The sequence below is a fragment of the Heteronotia binoei genome, chromosome 13, assembly GCF_032191835.1.
Source record: "Heteronotia binoei isolate CCM8104 ecotype False Entrance Well chromosome 13, APGP_CSIRO_Hbin_v1, whole genome shotgun sequence".
Taxonomy (NCBI): domain Eukaryota; kingdom Metazoa; phylum Chordata; class Lepidosauria; order Squamata; family Gekkonidae; genus Heteronotia; species Heteronotia binoei.
The window spans coordinates 76,349,659-76,374,060 of NC_083235.1; the positions used below are offsets into that span (position 1 = coordinate 76,349,659).

The window sequence follows — 24,402 nt, forward strand, 5'->3', positions numbered from 1 at the left end:
CGACGCTTGGTGATTCTATGGGCCACTAGTAGATTGCATCATCAGCCCTCACCCCTCGCAAACGGCACTTTGCACCAGGCTTTCTGGAGCGGCTTCACCAGCTGCTAGGGTTGCCAATCCCCAGGTGGGGGCAGGGGACCCCCGGTTTGGGGGAGGGGAGGGAAATGTCTGCTGGGAACTCTATTATTCCCTATGGAGATTTATTCCCATAGAAAATAATGGAGAATTGAGCCACGGGTATCTGGGGCTCTGAAGGGGCTGTTTTTTGAGGTAGAGGCACCAAATGTTCAGTACAGCATCTAGTGCCTCTCCCCAAAATATCCCTCAAGTTTCAAAAGGATTGGACCAGGGGGTCCAATTCTATGAGGCCCTAAAGAAGGCGCCCCTATCCTTCATTATGTCCTATGGAAGGAAAGCATTGAAAAGGTGTTCAGTCCCTTTAAATGTGATGGCCAGAACTCCCTTTGGAGTTCAGTTGTGCTTGTCACAGCCTTGATCTTGGCTCCACCCCCAAAGTCTCCTGGCTCCACCCCCAAAGTCCGAGATATTTCTTAAGTTGGACTTGGCAACCCTCCCAGCTGCCAAGTGCGCCCCCTCCGCTCTCTGCGGGTCCCGCACACAGCTCATGCCGGGAGCGACCTGCCCGGGACAGCCATGGACAGACTGCTGAAGGCGGAGCTGCAAACCTCTCTTCTGCAGGCGTTCGGCCGCTCGGGAGGGGGCTGCATAAGCCCAGGGCAGAGCTATGAAACCGACCGTGGCCGAGTGTTTGTGAAAATCAACGGCAAAGCCCAGGTTCACGGCGATCTCGCGTCCTGCCTGGCCGTGTCGTTGCACGGAAGGGGTCGGGGGAGGGGAACGGGTGGCAGCTGCTAATCTTTGCAATGCATTGCCTATTTCCGCTCCCCTCGCCCCCTGCGCGATTCTCCTGTGTTGGGCTGGGTGCCGGAGGGGGAGGAGGGCTGCAAGGCGCTCGCGCGGCATTTGCCTTGGCGTCGCCGCAGAAGAGCTGCTGAGGCCTCCCGGTTGCAGAAGGGGCGGCTGGGTTTCTGGCGCCGCGTCTTAAAAAGATGTCAAAAATCCCTAGTGCTTCTAAGAATTGGGAATAAGGCCACTTCCGGTTTTTGCAGTAACCCGTCCTTTCAGGTTGCCGTCTGGAATCCTGGGGTCCCCTTTGAAAGACACCGACACTGTGTTCCCAGGAGCGCTCTAAAACGAGCTGCAGCCTTCTGAACAGATCAGAGTCAAGGGACTTGCGAGGGGAATGCTGCTTAGGGGATTGCCCCCCGCCCCCCCCCCCCATGTTTGGGGCTTGGCAGGCTGGGCCTTTCCCAACCAGTGGTTGTTTACAAACATTTTATGGTATGCATTGAATTAAGAGTCAATATATTAAGTAGGGTTGCCAGCTTCCAGATGGTGGCTGGAGACCTCCCAGTATTGCAGTTTATCGCCTGCGGCAGAGTCAGTTCACTTGGAGAAAATGGCCGTGTTGGAAGATGGACTCTATGGCTGTTGTGTGTTGCGTTTTGGTCCCTGAATTTCCACACACGGCGTTGCCTAGCACACACACGGGAACCACTGGGAACCGCGGGTCACCCGACTAGGGAAGGCCTTAACTGACCGCCTATTAAGACCTGTGGCACGAACTTTAACCATCCAGGACTGGACTGGACTTGGGAGGGGGTTGTTCTGGGTGAATGCATATAAGCAGGGATCCAACCCCGCCATGTTGTCTTGTAGTGTAGTTGTTAATAAAGTATGGTTGCTGTTGAATGTTTCTGAACCCAGTATGTTTCAATGGCATTATACCCCATTGAAATCCCTCCTCTACCCAAACCCTCCCCTTCTCAGGCTCCAACACCGCCCGCCCCACCCCACCCCCAGATTTGCAGGTATTTATCAGCTTGGAGCTGGCAATCCTAACTATAAGTAATGCCAACATATGTTGATTCATTTTTTAAAGCAATTAAATATTTATTTACCCTTTACATGTCTGAATAAGGGTGCCGATCTGGTACAAAGAATTTCATTGTGAGAACATTCATTGGATTACCAGCGCACCCAGATTGGTTCAGATGCTAGTACCTTTATGCACATGACAACTAACAACAGTGCAATAGCCTGCTGATTCAGATGTAAGGCCAATGTGTGGGCACATGTACATATAAGCTGTGGAGAGAGTACAGATCTGCAGATCTAAACAAATGTTCTGCCTTTCTGAAATATTCTTTTTCCTCTATTTAATTTCTGAAGAGTGGCCACAGTTCCACAAAAGGAAACAAACAAAAAAACCCCCTCTTGTATCAGCTTCTCTGCAAAATCATAATCTTAACCAAATGATTGCTCTCAGTAACATTCTTTTTTCGGACCAGGCTAGGACAATGTTTGAGGGCGAAATGGCAAGCTTGGATGCAATTCAGCAGACCAACACTCTGCGGGTTCCAAAGCCAATTAAAGTGATTGATCTTCCTGGAGGTGGGGCAGCATTTGCTATGGAGTACCTGGAAATGAAGAGCCTCAGCAAGTATGTGGCAATGCCCCCCTTCTGTCCCTTGCTAAGGAGAGACATGGTCCTGATGAATGTTCTTTATTCTGTTGCCTCAGTGGTAGTTTTGAAAAGTCCCTTTAAATAACATCTCCCTTTAATTAAAATACATACAAGAGAATTAACAAATTCACGTTCATGTCAGGTGACAGATTCAGGTTGGCAGCCATATCGGTCTGAAGCAGTCAGGGCTTTTTTTGTATCAGGAAGTCCTTTGCGTATTAGGCCACAACACCCTGATGTAGCCAATCCTCCCAAGAGCTTACAGGGCTCTTAGTACAGGACCTACTGTAAGGTCCAGGAGGATTGGCTACATCAGGGGTGTGTGGTCCAGGGTTTTGTGTGTTTTTTTTGTAGCAGGAACTCTTTTGCATATTAGGCCACAACACCCTGATGTAGCCAATCCTCCGAGAGCTTACAGGGATCTTAGTACAGGACCTACTGTAAGGTCCAGGAGGATTGGCTACATCAGGGGTGTGTGGCCTCATATGCAAAGGACTTCCTGCTACAAAGTTTGAGTCCAGTGGCACCTTTAAGACCTACAAAGTTTAATTCAATATATGAGCTTTCATGTACATGCACACTTCCTCAGATACAATGAAATTGAATTTACCAGTCCATACATAAAGGCAGAGGATGTGCAGTGAATTAGCATTCAACAAAATGCTATGTTGCCATATGATTACTGGAATGCTTGTGAATGTTTTAACTGGTTTTATCTTCTTGTTGTTTTTATGGTGTTTGTACATCATCCAGAGACCTGCCTGTGCCAGCGATTGGGTGATTGATGATGATGTTGATGATGGTATTTATCAGATTCAGGAATAACATGGTTTATATGGTTACCATTTAACCATAACTATTTATATGGTTATCATTTAACATAATGAAGATGTCTTAACAGATGTAAAGAACAAACAGGAATAACATGGTCACCATTTGCTTGGATTCAATTCCATGAGAAAACACAGAAGTCAAAATTGGAGACTGATGCATCCTTCTTAATTGTGAAATGCTAAGAGTATGGGTTTTGCCATCTTCTGAGCATGGAACATGGGGATGTATGTGTGGGGGGAAGGTATTTGTGAATTTCCTCCATTATGCAAGGGGTTGGACTAGATGACCCTGGAGGTCCCTTCCAACTTTATGATTAACTGTAATTATTTACTTTTAACATGCCCAGAGAAATGCTGATTGCCCCTTTGGGGTCACGAAGCCATTTTTTTCCATGCATGTACATGAAAGCTCATATATTGGATTAAAATTTGTAGAACTTAAAGGTGCCACTGGACTCAATTTTTTAATTGTAATTAACATGTAATGTAATTTTACAGTAATTAACTGAGACCCTGTTGTTATCCTCCATTTGTCTCCTCTCAAGAATTAAGATAACTAACAACAATCTTTTCTTTGAGGTGGAGTGATTGGATATGCAGTTGTTATGTCTCCTCTGTCACAAAACCAGAGAAATGCTTTTCAGTCAACCTTTCTAAATGACATTACATGCTAACATTCATTGCATTACATTCCAATCACTATTCCAATCTACTATTCCAGATAAGAAATACACTAAAATAAAGGGCATAGAATCATAGAGTTGGAAGAGATCTCCAGGGTCATCTAGTCCAACCCTCTGCACAATGCAGGAAATCCACAAATGCCACCCACACACACACACACACCTCCAATTACCCCTGTTCCATGCCCAAAAGATGGCAAAAAACCTCCAGGACCCCTGGCCAAACTGGTCTGGAAAAAATGGCTTCCTGACCCCAAAGGGGCAATCAGCATTTCTCTGGGCATGCAAAAAGAATGGCGAGAACTAAACACTGATGCAACCCTTCCTGTCCTCCCTCTCATGATCTGCCTAAGTTTGCAGAATCAGTCTTGCTGTCAGATGATCATCTAGCCTCTGTTTAAAAACCTCCAAAGGAGCACCCACCACTTCTCAAGGAAGCCTGTTCCACTGTGGTACCACTCTAACCATCAGAAAGTTCTTCCTAATGTTTAGCCGAAAACTATTGATTTAATCTCAACCCATTGGTTTTGGTCTTCTCTTCTGGGGCCACAGAAAACAACTCCACACCATCCTCTACATGACAGCCTTTAAATACTGGAATATCATCTCGTAGTCATCTCCTCTCCAGACTAAACATACTCAGCTCCTTCAACCTTTCCTCATAGGACTTAGTTTCCATATCCTTTACCATTTTCATTGCTCTCTTCTGGACATTTTCCAGCTTGTCTATATGCTTCTTAAATGGTGGTGCCCCAAACTGAACACAATATTAACTAGTAGCATTCTTCCTTCACATTGTATCTGAAATTTATTGACATTTGATATGGGTCTGCTGACTGCAGTATAGAAGAAAGTAATGTATCTGTTAGAATATGTAGCATTTAGCAGAGTAATGTAGAATGAACTACAATAATAGCCAGGCACACAATTTAGCTTTAAACAAAGTAATTTTACTTGTCTACTGAGGGAAGGGAATAACTTGGAGTTCTACAAAACAAGAAAGAATCTAACATCCTATCTGACTCCTCTTACTTACATGTTGACTCTCTCAAGTCTAAACAGCAACTGGTGGAGATCTAAGGGCTTAAACAAAGGACCATAAATTATAACCCAATGCTTTCCCTCAGACCAACCCCAAATATATTGATTACCCAATTAGGACTTTCCCTTACAGGTCACTATGCATATTGACACCTAGCTTCAGGTGGGAAATATGTGCAGACATTCTGATAGGTCCTACCACTGACTGGCTAAGAATCAGCATGCATAAACAAACAATTAATTAACTCATGACTACAGGAAGTGAAATTGCCAAAAACCCAACAATCCCCTTCTCAAGTTCACGAACTGAAGTCATGAAGGTTCAGCTTCTCTTGCAGGTGCTCAAACTTCTTGCTGAGCGGCTTGATCAGGATGTCAGTAATCATCTCTTCAGAAGAACAAAACTTTACTTCAATCATTCCTTGTTGCTGCAACACCCTCACCTTGTGATATCTCACAGAAATGTGCTTGGTCTTGCCTTTAATGCTCTCACTCTTGATCAAACAGACAAGGTCTGTTATCTTCAAACAGGGTTCCTGGAATAGGCTCTTCTATTACAAAGTCTTTCAGCAGGTGCATGATCCATTCAAGCTCATTGCAGGCTCCTGCTGCAGAATCAAATTCAGCTTCCGTTGAGGACATAGTTACTATGCTTTACTTGTGACTTGTCCAGTTGATCAGGTTGTTTCCATAGAAAAACAGGTGACCACTTACTGATTTGCGATCAGTAGTGTCTTCGGCCCAATCTGCATCCATATATCCAACCAGTCTTGGGTTGTCATCAGCTGTGATCTTCAAATTCAGATCAGCTGTCCCAATAAGGTACTTAAAAAGTCTCTTCACAGCATTCCAATCGTGGTGATGGGGTGAACTTGTCTTTCTGCTCAAGATTCCAACGGCTGCACTTATGTCAGGTCGGGTAAGTTGAGCTAGGTACAACAGTTTCCCAGTAGTTTCTCTGTACAGTCTATTGTCCTTGAGAGGCACTCCATCTTCCAGCTTGAGGTAAGATGGGTCAAGTGGGAAACTTGCTCTTTTGACATCTTCCAGGCTCAGTGCCATAGCAAGATTCAGGATCTTGGTCCTCTGATTCAGAAGAAAACCTCCATTTTCTGTTCTTTCTATCTGTATCCCAAGATAGTGGTTCAAAGTCCGAAAACGTTTTACTTCCACTTCTTCATTTAGCTTGTCAACTATTTCTTGCACATCAGTCTCATTTTTACAGCATAACAACAGTCCATCAGTTGACATTAATATATACTGGCATTTATCATTCTTCAGTCTGAAGAAGAGGCTGGGTTCTATTTCCCCTTGTTGGAACCTTTGCTTCCGCAGTAAAACAGTTAGCCTTTCATTCAGTCCTTTCTCCTCTTTCTCAGGTAAGTTCTCCTTGAAGTTTGCCTTTCCTGTCTCAAGGTGCTGCACATGCATCTCTTTCAGTGCTGCTATACTCAGTAGGGTTCTGAGAGCAGCATACTTTACAATCATTTCTTTTGGGATTTCCTCACAATCTGAGAATCCTTCTGCAGATTGCAGAACTTGACAAACACCATATCTGGCAGGTGGTACTCCTTTATTACTTCTCTGAGATTGCCTCACAGTACTGCCTGTCTCCCCTTCTGGTCCAGCTTGATCTGACTCCCCTTCTGTTTCTGGGGTACTGTCTGGCCTACCTTGAGAGTTGGCACTTCTGGCAGTCAGCCAATCGACCATTTTAGTGAGGGACATCCCTGCATCAATTTCATGATCTTCCTGCATGGTGGGCTCTGCTGTCTCAGGTGTCAGGGGTACACTGCTCTCATCAATATGCACAGCATTGCATTCTTTAGATAACAGAGTCTTTGGATCCATCACCCTGTAGCCTTTGCCTCCTTGGGCGTAGCCAACTAGGATGCCCAGGTCTGCTCTAGCTTCTAGCTTCCCCCTTCTTTTATCAGGGATATGAACATAAACCCTGGATCCAAAATGTCTTAGGTGTTTAAGAGATGGCTTTCTATCATGCCAGTCCTCAAAAGGCAATTTATCTGTGACTGCAGAAGGAACTCTATTGTGCAGATACACTACAGTATTAAGAGCTTCACCCCAGTATTGCTCTGGCAGGTTTGCTTGCATAAACAGACATCTAGCCGTGTTTAACAAAGCCCTGTTCAAACGTTCTGCAGAGCCATTCTGCTGTGGGCTATAACCAACAGTGGTTTTATGCTGGATTCCCTCTTGTTCCAGAAAACTCTGAAATTCCTGATTGCAGTATTCAGAGCCTTTGTCAGTAAACAGTGTCTCTGGAGCTTTGCCAAATTTGTTTTTAACTACAGCCACATACACTTTAAACTTATCCAGGACTTTACTTTTAGACTTCAACAGGTATGCATACACAAAAAGAGTTTTCCGCTCTTGGAAGGTCAGTATGTGTTTGTTTCTGCCTGTGCTCTGTCTTAGAGGGCCTATTACGTCACTGAACCCAGTTTCCAGAAACTTCTCATTGTGCAATGGCTTTTTATTGCCATAGTGTGGCGCTGTGCCTTTCCCCTTTATACAGATCTCACAGCCATGCACCTTTTGGCCACATTCAGTAAACTTAACTTCAGATGCATAAAGCAAAGCATGCATAAAGCATACACATGCATAACTTCACATGCATAATTTCACAAGCATAAAGCAAAGTCCAAATTCCTGTGTCGCAACCTCTGGTGCCAGGCATAAAGGCATTCTTTATGAGGACACAGACTCGTTCTAGCTTGGTAAGCATGCCCATTCTCAACAGGTTCCAGATAGTATGCACCATCAGACTTCACTGCTTCTATAAGCACATCACTGCCGGGGTGGGCAATGGTACATTGTCTATCCTTAATCAAAAATACATTTCCATGATCTGTTAACTTGGTTACAGAGATCAGATTCTGGTCTGCTTGCTTGGAGTAAATACAGTCCTTCAACAAGACATCAGTAAGCTCTGCATCACTTGAATAAAGTGAAATTTTTACGTTCCCAACTCCGTGGGTCTCAAGGAGATCTCCGTTAGCTAATTTAAGCGTTCTCCTTTCACTCTCATCCAGACAAACCATTGATGAAATCTGCATATATGTGCACTCGATCCCGAGTCACGCATAAAAGCCTTGTTAACATCCAATGCACAGAGTATGGGAAACAAACAGGAGAAACTGGAATAAAGGAAGGAGACTATGACATAATAGGCCTTACTGAAACTTGGTGGGATGACACTCATAACTGAAATATTAGGATTCAGGGGTACAACTTATTTAAAAGGGACAAGCAAATGAGAAAGGGCAGAGGCGTAGCAGTATATGTGAAGGAGGCATATACTTGTGAGGAAATATGTGAATCTGAACATGGCAGCTCAGTTGAGAGTCTCTGGGTAAAAATAAAAGGAGTAAGAAAAAACAGTGATATTATTGTGGGGGTCTGCTTTAGACCACCAAGCCAGGCAGAGGACTTGGATGAGATACTCCTACAACAGATTGCAAAGTTCTCCAAGAGAAGGGATACAGTGATCATGGGAGATTTCAATTACCCAGACATCTGTTGGAAGTCCAACTCTGCTAAAAATGAAAAGTCATATAGATTCCTGACTTGTCTGACAACTTCCTTTTCCAGAAAGTGAGGAAGGAAACAAGGAGATCTGCTATCTTGGATTTGATTCTCACCAATAAGGAAGAATTGATTAAGAAGTGAAAATAGTGGGCACCCTGGGCAATAGTGACCATGTGGTTTTAAAAGTTAGAGAAGGGAAAAGCTATATGTAGTCAGACTTATAGGTTGGACTTCAGAAAGGCAAACTTCGATAAACTTAGAACTATGCTGGGTAAAATCCCATGGTCAGAAATACTGTGGAAGAAGGGGGTTCAGAAGGGGTGGGAGTTTCTTAAAAGCAAAATACTGAAAGTGCAATCACAGATGATTCCTATGAAAAGGAAAAATGGAAAAAGCCTAAAGAAGCTGAGTTGGCTCCATAAACAGCTCTCTAAAGACTTGAGAAATAAAAAAGACTCCTTTAGGAATTGGAAGGAGGGCCTTATGACCAAGGATGAATATAAACAAATCACAGTGCTTGTAGAGAAAAAGTTAGGAAAGGTAAAGCTCAGTATAAACTTAGGCTGGCCAAAGATGCTAAAAACAACAAAAAAGGGTTCTTTTCTTATGTTCAGAGAAAAAGAACAAGGACATAGTAGGCCCATTGAGAGGGCAGGAAAGTGAAATTGTAATAGGTAATGAAGAGAGGGCGGAACTTCTCAATTCCTACTTTTCCTCAGTCTTCTCTTCTGAGGAAAACAGTGCTCAACATGGCAAAAACAGAACATATAAGGAGGGTATGAAGTTCCAACCTAGGATCAGCATAGGGGTAGTACATAAACACCTATTTTATTTAAATGAAACTAAGTCCTCAGGGTCAGATGAACTGCATCCAAGGGTTCTAAAAGAGCTTGCGGATATAATTTCTGAGCCTCTGGCCATTATTTTTGAGAATCCTTGGAGAACAGGAGAGGTGGTGGAAGATTGGAGGCAGGCAAATGTTGTCCCCATCTTCAAGAAAAGGGGAAAAGGAGGATCCGGGTAACTACCGACCTGTCAGCTTGACATCTATACCTGGAAAAGTTTTAGAACAAATCATCAAAAAGTCAGCCTTGAAAGAATGAATGTGATTACTAAGAGCCAGCATGGGTTTCTCAAGAACAAGTCATGTCAAACTAACCTGATCTCTTTTTTTGAGAAAGTTGAACCCAGAGAAGAGATTGATATTGCATACACGATTGTCAGGGGGGGGAGGGGAGAAACACAAAATGGCGACCGAAAAAAAGCAGGCAAGGGAAAATGAAGCAGATGACAGCCAGTTGCTGGAGGATCTGATTGGAGCCCTTCAAGGGCCTGATCTGGCCCATGGGCTGCATGTTTGACATCATGGTAGGCAGTGACATTACTTCTTGGATTCCACTGAGAACTGATCTCACCATGTCAAGGATGCCATTGCCCCATGGTGCTGCCCATAGAAAAGTCCTAGGGGTTACTGGTGATGGAATAACAACCCTAGAATGTCCATACAGCAGCTTTCACTGCCCTTTCACTTTATAATATTGAAAAGCATTGGTTTTTTGTTGTTATTGATGACCCTACTCAGCCTTCTGCATACTGTATTTATTGACTGCACAACCACATCTTATACTTATTTAAACACGAGGAGGGCAGTTTCTTATTTGGCTGAAATATTTACTAGAAAACGTATCTGTATTGAGAACCTGGCATCACATTGTGTGTTGCTTTGTTTTGTTTTTTAACCATGTGTACATTGTATTGTCAGGTTAGTATCACCTATTAACAGAATACAACGTAATGGAAAACAAATAGACACAAATATAAGCTGCCGCAACAGATTCTCGAAGTACATTTTGAAGATTCTGCTAAGTCTATACAAGCTAAGTTCTTGGCTAGACGAATTAATGAATAATTAAGTTAGAGGAGTGCTAGAAAAAGAGATGGACAAAGATTTACCATATAATGAAAGAAAAAAGAGCAACTGAAGTAAAAAAAATAATAATTTCAACAATTACAGAATAGAAATCCAAAATAAATTGCAACATGATATTCAGGGCTTTTTTGGAGCAGGAATTTTTGCAGAATTTTTTTTCATGCTATACATTTTGAATCAGTAAAATGTGCCTTAAAAAATTCATTCCAAAACAAAATTAAGGATAGTTTTTTTTCATGGCTCCCCTAAATTTCCCAATTTCTCTACTGGACATTTTAAGTCTTTACAATTACATACCGAGTCCAGTACAAAGTGTTGGTTATTACCTTTAAAGCCTTGTATGGCCGAGGACCAGCCTACCTGAGGGACCGTATCTCCCCATATGAACCCCAGAGGGCACTGAGGTCAGTTGGAAAAAATAAAATGACTATCCCTGGGCCGAGAGAGGTCAAGCTCCAGAACAGCAGAGCACGGGCCTTCTCAGCTGCGGCCCCTGCCTTATGGAATCAGCTTCCGGAGGAGGTGTGGGCCCTGCGGAACCTTGATCAGTTCTGCAGGGCCTGCAAAACTGTCCTCTTTAAACGAACATACACCGGCTGCTGAATTATTGTGAATTAAGGACCCGCCAGCACGGTCCTGTTTCAAGGACCTACATTATCATAGAATTATTTAAACTGGCAGAAACCAGCGTCAGAATGCCACCATTGCTGCCAGATTAACTTAAATTAATTTAAATTATGAATTCTTAAATATTAACTGGTTTTTATAATGTTTAAATGTTTTTATTGTTAAACTTAAAGTTTTTATTTATTATTGTACATGTATAAAAGGTTGTTAGCCGCCCTGAGCTGCCTTGGCGGGGAGGGCGGGATACAAATAAAATTTATTATTATTATTATTTGGGAGGAAAGTTTTTGTGCAAATGTTTCCCCCCACCCCCAGAACAGTCCTTCACGTCTTTATTTAAGGGCAGGGAAGAAAATGGTGGCCACAGTGGAGAGAGGCTGAGGCATGGGAAATGTGGCAAGGTGAGCAATAGGACGTTTATGAATACCTATGAGATGGCAGCGAAAGCTGAAGAGGGATTTTTTTGCAGCTTCCATTGCATCCGCTAGCTCTTGCCCGGCACAATTATTTAGGATAATTTGATCCTTGTCAGGGAGAACCCGAAATACAAGAAACCTGGCCTTTTAGTTGTGAGTCATTTTGTCACTTTGCCAAAGCCTGCCTTCCACAGTTGATACAGTAATGGAACTTGAGGCCCCTTGGCTGCCTTGTCAGTGTTGATACAGTAATGGAACTTGAGGCCCCTTGTCAGTGTTTGACACCTTCAGCCAACTCTTTTGGCATGACATCAACAGGATCCAGGGTGCTGTTAGGGTGACCATGAGCCTCCTTGACCTGTGTCCATTGTGGCAGATGATGGCCAGTGGCAATGGAATGTCCCCCGACATTATCAATCTGTCCCTCAATTCTGAGGCTTATCCAGGGGGATTAAAGGGTGCTGTGGTAATGCTGCTCTTGAAAAAGCCATTGTTAGATCAATTGGATCTAGCCAATAACTGACCATTTTCAAATCTTATTGTTTTGGGGCAAATTAATTGAGAGAGTGGTGGACCAGCAGCTCCAGAGTTTTCTTGAAGAAAAACCAGCCCTAGATTAATTCTAGTCGGGTTTCCGCCCTGGCCATGGGACAGAGACAGTGCTGGTCATCCTCACAGATGATCTCCACAGACAGTAGGACTGAAGCGGGTTGGTGCTGCTGCAGTTGTTATATTTGACAGCAGCATTTGACACTGTCAACTACAACTTATTGGCTCACTGCCTTGCTGACATAGGAGTCCATGGAGTAGCTGTGAAGTGGTTAATTTCATTTGTCCAGGGTCGGGGACAGAGGGAAGTGCTGGGAGAGAGGGTGGGCTTTTACCAGCTGTATCTATTGATGGCTGACTGGTTGGCTGCCACCGTATCTAGTTTGGCTGTGGGACTAGAGGCTTTGGCTGGATGGCTGAAGCAGAGCCGGCTGAGACCGAATCCATCAAAGACAGAGGTCCTGTGGCTGGCGGTGGGGAGAGATCTGAGGCTGGGACTCCCAACTCCATGCACGTGATGGTGTGCTGCTGATACCGGCAAGAGTTTGGGCATGCTCTTGGACTCTTCCTTATCAGTGGAGGCCCAGGATGCATTTTTCCAACTTCAAGAAAAGAAAGGAGGAGTCATGGAAGAGGAACAATATAAACAAACAAGAACCATGACCAAAAATGTACCAAATAAACAATTTATTCGAAATCATGGAGAGTCCAAGTGGTTCTTAATAGCTATAACAATATAATTGTCAAATAATAGTCCAGTAGCAAAATGAAGATTCTTAAAGGATAACAAATCCTTACATCACAGACAATCATCACAGGTGGATAATCCAAAAGTCATGCAGATCCTCTCCAATGACAGCAGTAGAAGCAACAAATGATGACAGGATCCTATTTCAAGGAATCTCTTTCTAAGTCAAGTTGCCATTATCCAGAAAAAACTCTAAACTGGGACCATAATAAAAAGTCTCCATTAAGCATTGTCTGCTGCATATAATTTCGTCACCTCATAATAAGCATTTATATACCAAGCAGCATGCACTGGTTTCTTTATATCAATTATATAACTGTATTAATGTCTCCAGCTCTGTAATCAGGTTGTTTTAACTGTTTTAATGTTATGTCTTTATTGATTTTAATTGTTTGATTTCATTGTAACCTGCCCTGAGCCTGTTCATAGGGTAGCGCAGAATATAAACCTGAGATGATTGATAGATAGATAGATAGATAGATAGATAGATAGATAGATAGATAGATAGATAGATAGATAGATAGATAGATAGATAGATAGATAGATAGATAGATAGATATTAACAGGAACACCTGGCTTGGTGACTTACATTTCTCAATAAGCTATTTCTGAACTCAGCTGCTTCATATTCTTCTGATTTTTATTATACATATATTCAGTTTGGGGTGTCTGTGTATGTTATGAGTAATCTTTCTGTCTGCATTAAACTTAGCTGGTACCTTGACTGGTTTTGAAGCGCCCTAATCATGGTCTTGGATCTTATTTCTTTGTTATTCCAGATACTCAGCAAAACTTGGAGACCAAGTAGCAGATCTTCACCTTTACAATCAAAAACTTGGAGAGAAATTAAAGAAAGAAGAAAAGACAGTTGGTAAAATATGGGTAGAGGTAGTGGTTATAAATGTGTAGTAATTTGTTCTCTATGAGATAATTGCTTCAGTGCAGAGGGAGTTAGTTGCAGTTAAATCTTATTTAAATTAATAGAACTTAGCACAACAAGTTATTTGCTGTTACAATTTTGTTCCAAGAAATAGACACTGCCTGCTTCTACATGGTGATGATTCCCCAGGTAGTTGTTGGTGCTGCTATGGCTGCAGAGGCATTCACGGTGACAATGAAGCATATACAGAGAAGCTTCCCTTACACTTTTCTTGCCCCAGATCTCTGTGGCTGGCATTTCCCCATTGCTACTGGAGGACTTTTTCAGGCCTTAGAAAACTGGAAATAGCTACATTGTTATAGCATTATAACTATCTATTGCAACAATATACTTAGCCGCCCCGAGCCTGCCGAGGCGGGGAGGGCGGGATATAAATAAAAGGTATTATTATCAACTTTCTTTTAAAAAAAAGTAACTCTCTAGCTCTTTAAATTGCAGAGTTATAAAGAGAAATATACAGCCAGTACTTTCCCCTTTTCAGCTCCACAACATACAGTACCCACATTAATGCATCTTATACTGAATCAGACTCTTGGTCCATCAAGGTCAGGATTATCTGCTCAGATTAGCACTGGCTCTTCTAGGCCTTTTTGCAGATGTCTGGCACACAAACTATTACCTGATTATTTTAAATGGGAGATACCATGGATAGAACCTGGGATCATATGCTTGCCAAGCAGATGTTCTACCACTGAGCTATGGCCCCTCCCAGGGCCGGATTAAACCCTGTGGAGGCCCCTAGGCAGTCGAAATCTTGGGGGCCCCCTTGCAAATTATTTCCAAGCTGGAGCACCCACCCCACTGCCTGTGCACCTAGGCAGTCAAACTCTGAGGGGGACGGGGCCTTGCCAATTATCTCAGAGACATGCCTGCCCCACTGCAGCCTGCAGGCAACCTCAAAAGCCCCTGCTGCTGCCTTCCCACCGCTGCCTTCCACCACCTCCCCGCAGGTGCTGCTGCCTTCCTGTCGCCTTCCTGCCACCTCCCGGCGGCTGCCGCCTTCCACCTCCCCCCCCCCCCGCCCCCAAACACGCTTCATCCTTAGCACAGGGCCTGCCTCTGCTACTGAGAGAAAGAGAGAGCAAGAGAGAGACAACCTGCAAACCAGTCTGACTCGCAGAAACAATCCAGACTCTTTCTTGCTGAACTGACTGGAGGCTCTGGAGCAGCCATCCCAGAGAAGCAGTGCACACAAAACCTGGAGGGAAACTTTGCTGGGCTTCCCGGACAACCTGGTCTTTCCGCTGTCTCTTTCCCTTCCCCCTCCCCAGGGAACAAAGGGAATTTGTCCCCCCCCCCCCATTTGCACTTGAAAGAAAGAGCGGAGGCAGCCGAAAGAGCAAAGGGAACTTTTTTGCCAGCCCAATCCATCTCTCTCCCTGTCCCGTTTGCTCTGTGAGAGCCAGTGTTGGCTGGCCTGGTGCTGCCAGATGCAGAAGAGGGGCTGAGGAGCTGCTGAAGGGCGGGTGAGCCTGACGGAGCCGGCTTGCCTGGCTGGTTTTCCTACCTCAGACTTGCTGCCTGCCTCCCCCCCCTCCTCGGGCAGCCCCCCCACCATTACAATGCCTGGGAAGGGGTGGTGGAGGCGCTGCTCTTCCCGGGCTTTTATGTGAGTTTTATTTTATTTGGCAGGAAAGGGAGCAGGCTTGAATGAACCCCAGTATGTGGATAAGTTTGGATTTCATACAGTCACCTGCTGTGGCTACATAGCTCAGGTAGGGTCCTCTGTTTACAATGTTTGATATAGAAACAGCCTACTGTTAATAGAATCTGATTTATACTGTTTGCAGTTTATCATGCTTACATCAGTTATTTCTCATGCTTCATCTGTTGAAACTTCTGCTTTCTCTAACTTAAAAAATATTTACTTCAAACAAAGATTTCAGAAGACACAGGTCTTCTGTGAATTGCTCCCATTAATCAGACTTTTTCTTTCTCCCTCATACCCATCTTCTCTATTTAAAAAGGTATGAGATAAACAATTCATTTTTTAAAAACCCTGGACACATTTATGAAGGCTCTTCTTGTTCAGTATGAAGGTGAATGCCACATTCATCACAACAGATGAACGGTGACCAGTTTTGCACAAGTATTAATATTTGCTTGTAATAAACATATGAAATTATCTTATATTTTATTAAGTAACTGAAGTACCCCGTGGAAAACGTTTTAAATTAGAAACTGCCACACACCAACAAAAACGAGGCTATGCTTAGGTTTATTACACCAACCTGAGCTTTCTGAGTTGTCTGTAACCCAAAATGTAAACTGCTTTAGTTGTAGTAAATATGCTTGACAGTGCCTAAATTACTTGAGGCATTTATTGCCATGGGATGTTATACCTCTAAGGAAAAGAAATCCCTGAAAGATTAGCCAAATGAATTGAGGACAGCCTATGTTTAGCCATCAGTTGAAATAGACATAGTGTACATCCTTTCTTCTCTAAAGGCTTTATAGAGTTGTTTTCCCTCATGTTTTGTGAATCAAGATGGTTTATTTTGTAGGTGAATGAATGGCAAAGTGACTGGGCCACTTTCTTTGTACGTCATCGTCTCCAAGCCCAAATGGACTTGATTGAGAGAGATTATGGAGACAAAGAGGCAGGAGAACTTTGGTCTCAATTAAAGGTAAGAAGGAGAAGCCAGAAGACCACATTGGAAGAGAAGAGTTCTGTGTACCATTCTTCCTACAGGCTAGGTTTCTAGCGTCACCTCTTCTTCACATCACCCATTATAGATTTTACTACAGGCATTATGTCTTCCTTCCATATTGCCCATTTACTAATGTAAAGTGCAATATGGGATCACAAGCCAAAGTTGAGCCCAGTTTCATGCTTTGCCTGACTCTAATTCCTGTCATGTATAGAGCTGCAGTCTCCATTTTGTTCTTCTACACAACATCCCATTGCCTATTTTTCCTGATGCTCTTATCATTTAGAACTCCATTCATGACAGTGCTTGGATGGCTCAAACAAACGACATCCTTGTGTCCCCTGATCCCCTCCATGTTCTTCCATGTTGCTTTATTGCCCTGTGTCCTCAGACAAGGGTAGCATGGCAGGGTTTTATTGGGATACTTATAATATATTGTTTTACAGACAAGCAAGTGGAGCATATTAGAAAGCATAGAGTCCTACAGCAGGCAACAAAGCTTAGAGGGAACACTGGTCAATTCATAGCAAGGGTATCAAACATGATAATCAAAATAGCAAAACTCGTAGGGTTGGATCCAACCAGCTTTTCTGATGGTGAAACATTGAAGGAGTGTCCTTTAGCTGGGTGTGCATGGATAAAAGGCAGGTGGGGCAGGGTCTACAATAATAAGAGTTGTGTCAGCTTGAGCAATAAAACAGACAGAAACTGGTGGCATCCAATCCACTGACTTGGATCCAGAGATTCCTTTCCATGAAGTTATATCTAATTCTGCCAAGACTTCCATGGTTTGAGAAAGACTTCCTCTATGGTGATGTCAGTAGAAGTCTGAGTGGGTTGCTGGATCCAGCTAGATAGAAGGAAACCATATCCAGCCTGTAATATGCAAAATATACAAACTGAGATGAAAATTAGTAAAAAGGTAACAATATTCAGGACTTGGTATGCTTTTGCTTAATGTGTTTGGGGGACCTTTATTTTTCTCATATTCTGCTTCCTCTCATTGGGCAATTTTCTGTTGTTTAAAAACTACTTTTGCTTTTTACAGCCAAAGATTCCAGAGATGTTTTGTGACTTGGAGATTGTTCCTGCCCTGCTTCATGGGGACCTGTGGGCAGGAAATGTAGCTGAAGATGACTCCGGGCCCATTCTCTTTGACCCTGCTTGTTTCTATGGCCATTCAGAATGTGAACTTGCAATTGCTATGATGTTTGGTGGCTTCAGCAGTTCTTTCTTCTCCACTTATCATAGCAAAATCCCCAAAGCTCCAGGCTTTGAGAAACGCAACAAGCTTTACCAGTTATTTAACTATATTAACCACTGGAATCATTTTGGAACAGGGTATCGAGGATCTACTCTTAACGTCATGCGGAAACTTTTAAAATAATTATCAAACATGCCTCAGAAATGGTTAACCTGCTTGAAATCAGAATAACTGTTTCAAGGAACGTGGGAGGAAACCTAGAAGTTGCCGAAGGCGAGTGTTAAGATAGCATTTGTGCATGGTTGATTTGTCGCAAAATGCTGGGTCTTGTAATTTCTGTATTCTGTGATTTTTACCCAACACATTAACTAGTTTAATAAAGCAGAAAAAAACACTATATACTGTTATTATCTATTTATTTATTTAAGTGGACTTCTATTCCAACCTATCCCAGGAGTAGGCTTAGGGTGGCTCACGATAATTAGGATCTAAATAAATAATAGTACGTATATTTAAAACGAAGTTAAAACAATAAAACAAGATGGCAGCAAAAACAAGACAAAAACTCCAGGACAGTCCTTGATGCCTCCTGCAGGATGAATAGTGGGCGATGTATTTCTGTGGGGCCGCGAAGGACAAGATGGATTGGACATCTGCCACCTCACCAAAGATCTGGCTGAACGGCTTCATTTTGCAGGCCCTGCAGAACTGTCGCAAGTCCTACAGGGCCTTGCTCTCACATGGGAGCATTTCAGCAGCCTGGGGCCAGGGGGGAAAAGCTGTGGTCCTGGTCAAGGCTAAGTGGACCTCTTTTGGGCCGGGGACTACCAGTAGGGGCTGGTCAGTCGAGCGCAAGGCTCTCTGGGGCGCATACGGGGAGAGATAGCCCAGAGGTATGCCGGTCCCAGGCTGTATAAGGCTTTAAAGATCAATATCATGACCTTGAACAGGATCTGGTACCTATTGAAAATAAATTCTTTGACAAGTTTATAGGCAGTATACATACTGTTCACTAGTCAAATGCTTCATTGTGGTTCTTTCTATTGCCAAGGATCTGATCTCATTATTGAATTCAAGCAATCATGTTTTGGGATTTTAAAAGCAACGTGTTAATTTCAGAAGACCCAGAAGGAAAAATACACTGTCCACAAACCCTTTGGCATGTGATATTGCTTGAATGAGTGCAGTCTTGGGGTCCTGACTTTCCCCCTTGCTGACAGCAGCTCCTTGTGCTCCATCACAAACAGATTTTAAAATTCCTTATATTTCAGAAGTCGCCTGTTGTGATGGACTGCACTGTTGAAGAGGCTTAGAAGTGTTGTACCAACAACTGAAGAATTGTGAAGGGTTAATTCTTTACAGAAACAGATAACCTTGAATGACAGGCTGCTCTAAGCAATCTGATTGGTTAGCATCAGCTAACAAAAAAAGTCTTGAGAGAGCTGGATGCTGAGTCAGATTCCTACCTGAACTGAGAGAAGGTGTGTATTGAGACCATCTCATGTGGAATTCACTGCCCCAGGAGGTGGTGGCAGCTACAAGCATAGCCAGCTTGAAGAGGGGATTGGATAAAAATATGGAGCAGGTCCATCAGTGACTATTAGCCACAGTGTGTGTGTATGTGTGTGTGTGTGTATATATACAGAGATTTCTACCTTGACTGAACACAGTCTGAATTCAACATTAGCTGAGAGTAGTTTGAACACAGACAGAGAACTGGGGGAAAGTATGGAAAGGTAGAGGCAGCGGTAGTTGATCTGGATTGGCCTTCACCCCTGCCCCCGTTGCACCCCAGCTTTCCTGTCTTTCTAGGTTGCTCTTGCTGCTTCAGTGTTGATCCGTTACCTATCAACGCACATGACCTAGAACATCCCCTCAAGAGAAGTAGTGGCTGCCATCTGGTTAATTAGTATTAACTGATGTTATAAAGGTTTTTAATTTAATAATTCATAGTATTATTTTAATATTGTTTCTGATAAATAAGGAAGTTTGGTTAGTAGAGAAGATTCCCATTCATGCCAAAAGAAAGGGAAAAAATCTTCTAGAGAGAAGATTCCCTACCCAGTCAAATGGGGAGAGTTATCTCTGAGGAGTACAAAATTCCTCAGTCTGGTGTTACTAGAAATATAAAGATCTATGTATCTGTGAATAATTTAAGAACTTTTCATTAGCCTGATCTATATGAACAAAAGTCTGGCTGATAGTAGTTTACCTCAGTCATTTCAATGCATGATTTCACCTGACCTTTTCCATTGATGTTAATTAAAAACCTTTTGTTATTTTTCAATTTTAAGTGTGTCTCAAGTGCCATTTTCAAGGGTTTAAGTTAAAGGATGATCTTATCCGTTCCCTCATGTTCCTGGGCTGAGAAAATAGTCAAAATATATCTTACTGATACAGGGTGGGACAGCCAATGTTTCTTCAGGGGAGAAAACACATTACCAGGGCTGCTCAGTCAGTGAGAGGACAGAAAAATGGAGGGAAAATCTAGGGTTCTGTGGGAGGGAAGTGGAAGGGGTCCATCATACCTATCAAATACAGCTGGCTCCTGCCGAATGAATGCTGCTGTGCTTGCTAGGTCCTCCCGGGCTGGAGGCAGGACTGGCATCCTCCTGGGCTGGAGTTTGTGAGGGGGCATTGCCCTGCTAGGGTTGCCAAGTCCAATTCAAGAAATATCTGGGGACTTTGGGGGTGGAGCCAGGAGACATTGGGGCGGAGCCAGGAGCAAGGGTGTGACAAGCATAATTGAACTCTAAGGGAGTTCTGGCCATCACATTTAAAGGGACAGCACACCTTTTAGAATGCCTTCCTTCCATAGAAAATAATGAAGGATAGGGGCACCTTCTTTTGGGGCTCAAAATTGGACCCCCTGGTCCAATCCTTTTGAAACTTGGGAGGTATTTTGGGGAGAGGCACTAGATGCTATACAGAAAATTTGGCACCTCTACCTCAAAAAACAGCCCCCCCCAGAGCCCCTGACACCCGCAGATCAATTCCCCATCATTCCCTATGGGAATCGTTCCTGGAGGTGCATAATGGCTATGGGGGTGGAGCTTCCCCCGCCAGCCAGCTGGCTGGGGGAGGGGGGAAGCCTGTAAAACCAGGGGATCCCCCGCTGGGACCTGGGGATTGGGAAGCCTATGCCCTGCTGTACCCACCCATGCCTACAGGCCTATCCCACACCCCAAGGCAAGGAATGCCTTGTCTGAAGAAGTGTGCATGCACACGAAAGCTTATGTTCTGAATAAAACTAAGTTGGTCTTAAAGGTGCAATTGACTCCTATTTTGTTCTGCTACTTCAGACCAACACGACTGCCTATTTGGATATATTTCACCCTATGTACTTGAGAATTTCAGCCATAATGTAGAGTTCAAAACTGATCTATTTTGGAGTGAACATATATGAAAATTTTCTTGTTTCTATTTGAAAGAGTTCGAACAATAGCTTGTAATAGCTTGGCAGCAGCAGGAAAAGCAGAAGGAAAATCTCTTGTGGGTAGGTGGCCTAGTAGCCCTTCCAATCCATCTTTGTTCACACCTACTTAGCCCTATCCTTTCTCATCTTTGCTTAAGATTGTTGGCTTGTATTCAGATCAGCAAGGCTTGAAGCTTGCCTCCAATTTATGTAGAGCCGGTGAAGTTGGAGAAAGGCTCCTCAGACCGGAGAAGGGCTTTGGAGTTTGCTGAATGGAGGGATAGTATATTCTTTACAGATATGAAGTAATAGTCTTCAGTTGAATTGTGCAAGATGATCCTTCCCTCACCTAACAGAAACTCCCACATACTTTGAATTAAGGAGCAGAGGGCACAGCTCCTGCAACCTGAGCAGAGACCTGACATTTGAGGAATTAAGACACCCCCCATTTATTTTGATAGTATTCTGAGGAAACAATAAAACCTGCTTGAAACCTTTGAAAGCTTTTATCACTTGCTTGTGTTCCATATAACTGCTAAGTCTTATAACAATATTCTGTGCCTGATCGTAATTAGAAACAGGATGGCAAATTTATTGTCCAAGACTTGCTGTAGGGGACACGAGCGCTTATGACATGGTCTGCTAACCAGCATGCCAATATACCATCACCATATAAATAGGTAATTACGGATACATTGCAACAATAATGTGTTAGCATCAAACACAGATATTCCAGTGCAAAACTTTAGGGATGGATTATGTGGCATTATTACTGAAGTTAAGAGTCCTGAGTCATGTAAACACAGGCCCGGTGCATGGGAGCAGGTCATGTAGGCGGCTGCTTAGGGGGCGCAAGGTGCCCCCTCCCCACACACCAGCCGGAACAGCTCTGTCTCTTTCCCCCGCCCAAGACTCGGGTGGAAGAAGAAGACTGCAGATTTATACCCCACCCTTCTCTCTGAATCAGAGTCTCAGAGCAGCTTAAAATCTCCTTTATCTTCTCCCCCCCAACAGACACCATGTGAGGTGGGTGGGGCTGAGAGGACTCTCATAGCAGCTGCCCTTTCAAGGACAACCTCTGCCAGAGCTATGGCTGACCCAAGGCCATTCCAGCAGCTGCAAGTGGAGGACTGGGGAATCAAACCCGGTTCTCCCAGATAAGAGTCCACACACTTAATCACTACACCAAACTGGCTCTCAGACAGCTCAGTCTCGTTCCCAGGCTGCCTCCTTTGCAGGAAAGGCAGCCTGAGAGTGAGGAGGAGGATCCACGCCAGCTCTTTCCCCCATCCAAGACTCGGGCAGAGGAAAGAGGTGGCTCAGCAATTTGCAGGAGCCCTCCCTGCAAATGGGGCATCTGGCCCCGCACAGCGGGAAGGTTGGGGGGGGGGCATTTGCATAGAGGGAGCCCTCCTCTCAAGGAGCCCTCCCTGCAAACAGGGCCGGTGCACAGTGGGAAGGTTGAGCGGGGGGGGGGGCTGCATAGAGGGCTCCACAAGAGGAGCCCTCCCTGCTAATAGGCCTGATTTGGCCCAGCATTGGGGGCCCTCCCCCACCGGTGGGCGGTGGGTCGGAGCCTGCCTGGGGCAGCAAAAGCCCCAGCACCAGCCCATGCTGCTAACACACCTTTATTCTGATGCTGTTCTTCCAATGTTGTTCAACCTCCAGGTGGGGAAGAAAAAGCCAACAGACTCTGTACAAATACATTCTCAAACCACACAAAAGATGAAAAATCTCTAGTTTTATCAATAATGTGAAAAATCCAAAGTTGGAACTTTGTAACTGTGTGGATGTTAAGAGTATTGTTGACATTTGTGAGGATGTTAACAGTATTGTGAGTGTATCCTAGCCTTCCCAAGCCTCCCGCCCTGGCGGGAGAATACTGGATTTTCAGCCTCTTTTCCCGCTTTCCATAACTCTGGAAGCGGGGGGAGGAGGGGGGAATGGCGCCAAGGAGCATTTGCGTCGTCCGGGGAGGAGGTGCTGAGCCTGGCAAGGGAAATCTTGAGAAGGGAGGCTGGCTCGCCAGCGAGCGGGTGGAGGTGGCTGCCGAACGCAGGCGGGTCTTGACGGACTCCAATGCCCGATGCTTCTCCTCCTCCCTTCCCTTCCCACCCAGCCCCGTTGCAGCAGCCGTTCTTCCTTTTCGCAAGCTGCTTCCCGCGCCCAGTCAGCTGGCTGGGGGGGGGGGGAGGAGAGAAGCCCCGCCTGCAAAGGACCATGTGCCTTTGCACCTCCGGAGGCTTGATTGCAAGGCTCCACTTTGGGATGGTGTGACTGCTGCTGTAAAGAAGCTGGCAGCAACTCGTGAGTAGAAAGGCCAGTCCCTCGCTTCAGTTGCCAGAAAGGGGGGGGGGGGAGGGAGGAGGAGAGGGAAACGTCTTCATTATTCCCTATGTGGAGATCAATTCTCATAGGGTATAATGGGGAATTAATCTGGAGGTTTTGGGGGCTCTGGGGGAGCTGTTTTTTGAGGTAGAGGCACCAAATTTTCAATATAGTATCTAGTGCCTCTCCCCAAAGTACCCTCCAAGTTTCAAAACGATTGGACCAGGGGGTCCAATTCTATGAGCCCCAAAAGAAGGTGCCCCTATTCTTTGTTATTTCCTATAGAAGGAAGACATTTTAAAAAGTGTGCTGTCCCTTTAAATGTGATGGCCAGAACTCTCTTGGAGTTCAATTATGCTTGTCACACCCTTGTTCTTGGCTCCGCCCCAATGTCTCCTGGCTCCACCCCCAAAGTCTCCTGGCTCCTCCCCCAAAGTCCCCAGATATTTCTTGAATTGGACTTGGCAACCCTAGTGTATCCATTTGGAATTTATTGAAGTGGAATTAAGCTTGGATAAAGTAGGAAGCAAAACTAGTTCTGCTCGTAAGCTGATATATACTGATACTTAAAACTAAAATGGAATATGAGATCTGAGATTGTCATGGATAATCTGTGGAACAGAAGATTTCCTCAATGCTGCCCGCTTCCTGATTTCTGGAGACCGGGGGATGAAGCTGCGAACCCAGAAGTCTCCCGCCAAAGCGGGGGGGTGGGTGGGTTGGGAAGCCTATCAATGCACAGTGTTTCTGTGACAAAGTTCACGCATTATATTACTTACCTGTGGGACGTGCATGGATTCTCTTTTCCCTTATATATATGTATATCCATTGGACTGAAGATATTTTTGTATATTTTGGAGTAGTCGTGTTGGATGAATTTTTCACATTATTTATAAAACTAGAGATTTCTCATATTTTGTGTGGCTTGAGACTGTATTTG

The 24,402-nt window shown here is 44.2% G+C and overlaps 1 protein-coding gene across 1 annotated transcript; it reads left to right on the forward strand.

Moving 5' to 3' along the window:
- Nucleotides 1-586: 586 nt before the first annotated feature.
- On the forward strand, nt 587-18,116 carry FN3K (fructosamine 3 kinase). Its single transcript, XM_060253056.1, has 6 exons — nt 587-795; nt 2,373-2,524; nt 13,704-13,795; nt 15,497-15,579; nt 16,369-16,491; nt 17,564-18,116. The coding sequence occupies exons 1-6, from the start codon at nt 655-657 to the stop codon at nt 17,900-17,902; spliced, it is 930 nt and encodes a 309-aa protein (XP_060109039.1). The 5' UTR covers nt 587-654; the 3' UTR covers nt 17,903-18,116.
- Nucleotides 18,117-24,402: the final 6,286 nt, after the last annotated feature.

Coding starts and splice junctions, on each gene's coding strand:
- FN3K (XM_060253056.1), top strand. CDS start 655: ATGGACAGACTGCTGAAGGCGGAGCTGCAAACCTCTCTTCTGCAGGCG. Junction 796..2,372: donor AAATCAACGGCAAAGCCCAG/GTTCACGGCGAT, acceptor TTTTCGGACCAG/GCTAGGACAATGTTTGAGGG. Junction 13,796..15,496: donor GAAAGAAGAAAAGACAGTTG/GTAAAATATGGG, acceptor TTTATTTGGCAG/GAAAGGGAGCAGGCTTGAAT.